The 2,462-nt window shown below is 35.8% G+C and overlaps 1 protein-coding gene across 1 annotated transcript; it reads left to right on the top strand.

Moving 5' to 3' along the window:
* The first annotated feature begins 6 nt into the window (after positions 1 to 6).
* Positions 7 to 2,054, top strand: LOC109589535 (heat shock 70 kDa protein 12B-like). Its single transcript, XM_020005594.1, has 3 exons — positions 7 to 241; positions 298 to 507; positions 552 to 2,054. Exons 2-3 carry the CDS (start codon positions 484 to 486, stop codon positions 1,845 to 1,847), a joined length of 1,320 nt encoding a protein of 439 aa, XP_019861153.1. The 5' UTR covers positions 7 to 241; positions 298 to 483; the 3' UTR covers positions 1,848 to 2,054.
* Positions 2,055 to 2,462: the final 408 nt, after the last annotated feature.

The following is a 2,462-nucleotide window of genomic DNA, read 5'->3' as shown; positions in this document are numbered from 1 at the left end:
ATCACTATCAGTAGCATATACCACTCCAACAACAAGAGGAGATGTAAAAGTTCTACCACTTCATAGTTCATTGGAAAGAATCCCTAATGCTATACTAATTGAGAAGCAGCGAGAGGGGAAACAATACCAAGTCATTGGAATTGGACATGAAGCACAGAGCACTGTATACAGTGATATAAAGAAAGACGCTAACAACTTTATATATTTTGAAAGAATAAAGAATTCACTAGAGAGAGAAAAAGTATAACTATTATAAGTTCATATTCAAACATGCAGTTAATAATACTTTCCCCATAGTCATTAGATCGCACTACTCAAATCTCTTCATTCACTGGTGGTTCTTATTATCTTATTGAAGTTATAGCTTTTATACTAACACACCTCAAGGAGAAGCTACAGGCTCACTTCAGAGGATTTTATAAGTCAACTAATTTTGATTGGGTTATTACTGTTCCTTCTATATGGAAAGCAAGAGCAAGAAGAATGATGAGAGAAGCTGCTTATATGGTAACCTAATACATGCTTTGTATTTCATTATGTTAATATGATAGGCTGGTCTCACTTCTGATGCTCCTGGTATAACAAGGTTCACTCCAGTTGGTTCCCCTTTACCACGTCCAGAGGAGGTTAATCCTCAGAAGCTATCATTAGCTCTAGAACCAGAAGTAGCTGCTATAGCTGCACAGCATCAGTCAGAAGTTAAAGGCCTTCCTCCACAGAGATATATGGTAGTTGATATAGGAGGAGGTACAGTTGATATTACTGTACATGATAAGAGTAATGGGAGAATTAGTGTAGTACTACCACCAATGGGGAACACCTGGGGAGGAACAACCATCAATGAAGCATTGTCAGAAAAATTACAAGAAGCAGTAAATGATAAAGATTTCAAGGTTTTATTAGAATCTGATCCCATTAGTGCCAAAGCTACACTAAATAGAATATTTTACGAAAAGTTTGAAGAGCAGAAAAAAATATTTGGAAATGTGACACAAGGTCTCAGAAGAGTAGCATTGTCCTTGCCAAGGGCTTTTACCAGGCACTATGGTAATAATATCCCTCAAAAACCAAAGAAGATGAACATGCATTATAATCCAGAAAATGAGTCATTAACCATAGGATACGACCTATTGGAGGAGGTATTCCAATCCACAATAAATAAAATCCTTGTGTGTGTGAGAGCAGCATTTGATGAGATTAAGCCTATTGGAGTCGATACGGTTTATCTAGTAGGAGGGTTTGGAGGGTGTAAGTTTGTTAGCCAAAAGATACAAGGAAGTATCGCTCAGCATCGCAACATGCTTTATGATAATATAGTGTGTCCTGTACAACCAGATCTTGCTGTTGTATCAGGAGCAGTAATGTGGAGGAAAGATCCTAACATAATCCAATCACGTGTTGCTGATGCTACCTATGGGGTAGCTGTTGCTCCAGTATTCAACCCATCAAAACATGATAAACATTACAAGTTTGTAGATGAAGATGGTGTAGTGCGTTGTGACTGTGCTTTTGAGGTATTTGTACTCAAAGGAGAAGAGATAAAGGATGAAGTGCATAAAGCTACTTTTATACCTCTTCAAAGAAAAAAAACACAAGCTCATATCCCTATATATTGTACAATAGATGATGGAGTTCAGTATGTCATTGATAAAGAAGGTAAGCCAACAGTACGTGAGATTGGTAAACTGGTACTTGACATTCCTAATCCTGATAATGTACCAAATAAAGAGAGAAAATATGACGTATCTATGGACTTCAGTGGTACAGAGATACAAGCAAGAGCTCAGTATAGTATCACTGGAGAAGAAGTGAAAACAGTTTGTGACTTTCTATCAAAACAAGACTAGTAACAATAACTTCAAGCAAAAATCTACATGTAATGTAACTTAGAATAGCATTAGTACTAGTAATAGACATTTGTAGTATTATAAAGAGAGTAGCTTTTGTGTGTATTTAATTTTGAATCTTATATTAGTATTAGTAATAGTATTAACATTAATGAAGTGACTCTATGTGCATTTGATTTTGCTATTTCAAAATAATAAAATCTATTTCTCAGCAAAAATTAGCGCCAAGATAGGGAACATTAAAAAACATTAGCCCTCATACATAACTATAACTACCGTTAACTACAATGCTAATAACTATTAATAATATCAATAACTATTTCTAACACATGTACTAATAACTATTAGCCAATATTAATAACTTTTCTAATAGCTATTAATAACCACTAATAACTACTAATAACTCACAAGTTAAGGAACATGAGGTAATCATAATTAGATAGTTCTCCAGTTTGCCACTTCTGAGTAGCATCAGTCAGATCAGGAACCTGTAGGGACACACCCCTCACCCCCACCAACTTATCATAGAGACTGTTCCTCTTTGACGTGGAGGAAAGGACCAGAAATATACTCTGACCCCCTCGGGAGAATAATTCCAGACCCTATGGGACAATA

The sequence above is a fragment of the Amphimedon queenslandica genome, unplaced genomic scaffold (assembly GCF_000090795.2).
Source record: "Amphimedon queenslandica unplaced genomic scaffold, v1.1 AMPQUscaffold_11211, whole genome shotgun sequence".
NCBI classification, from domain to species: domain Eukaryota; kingdom Metazoa; phylum Porifera; class Demospongiae; order Haplosclerida; family Niphatidae; genus Amphimedon; species Amphimedon queenslandica.
The sequence above is the reverse complement of the archived record's forward strand: the minus strand, read 5'-3'. Positions and strand labels throughout refer to the sequence as shown.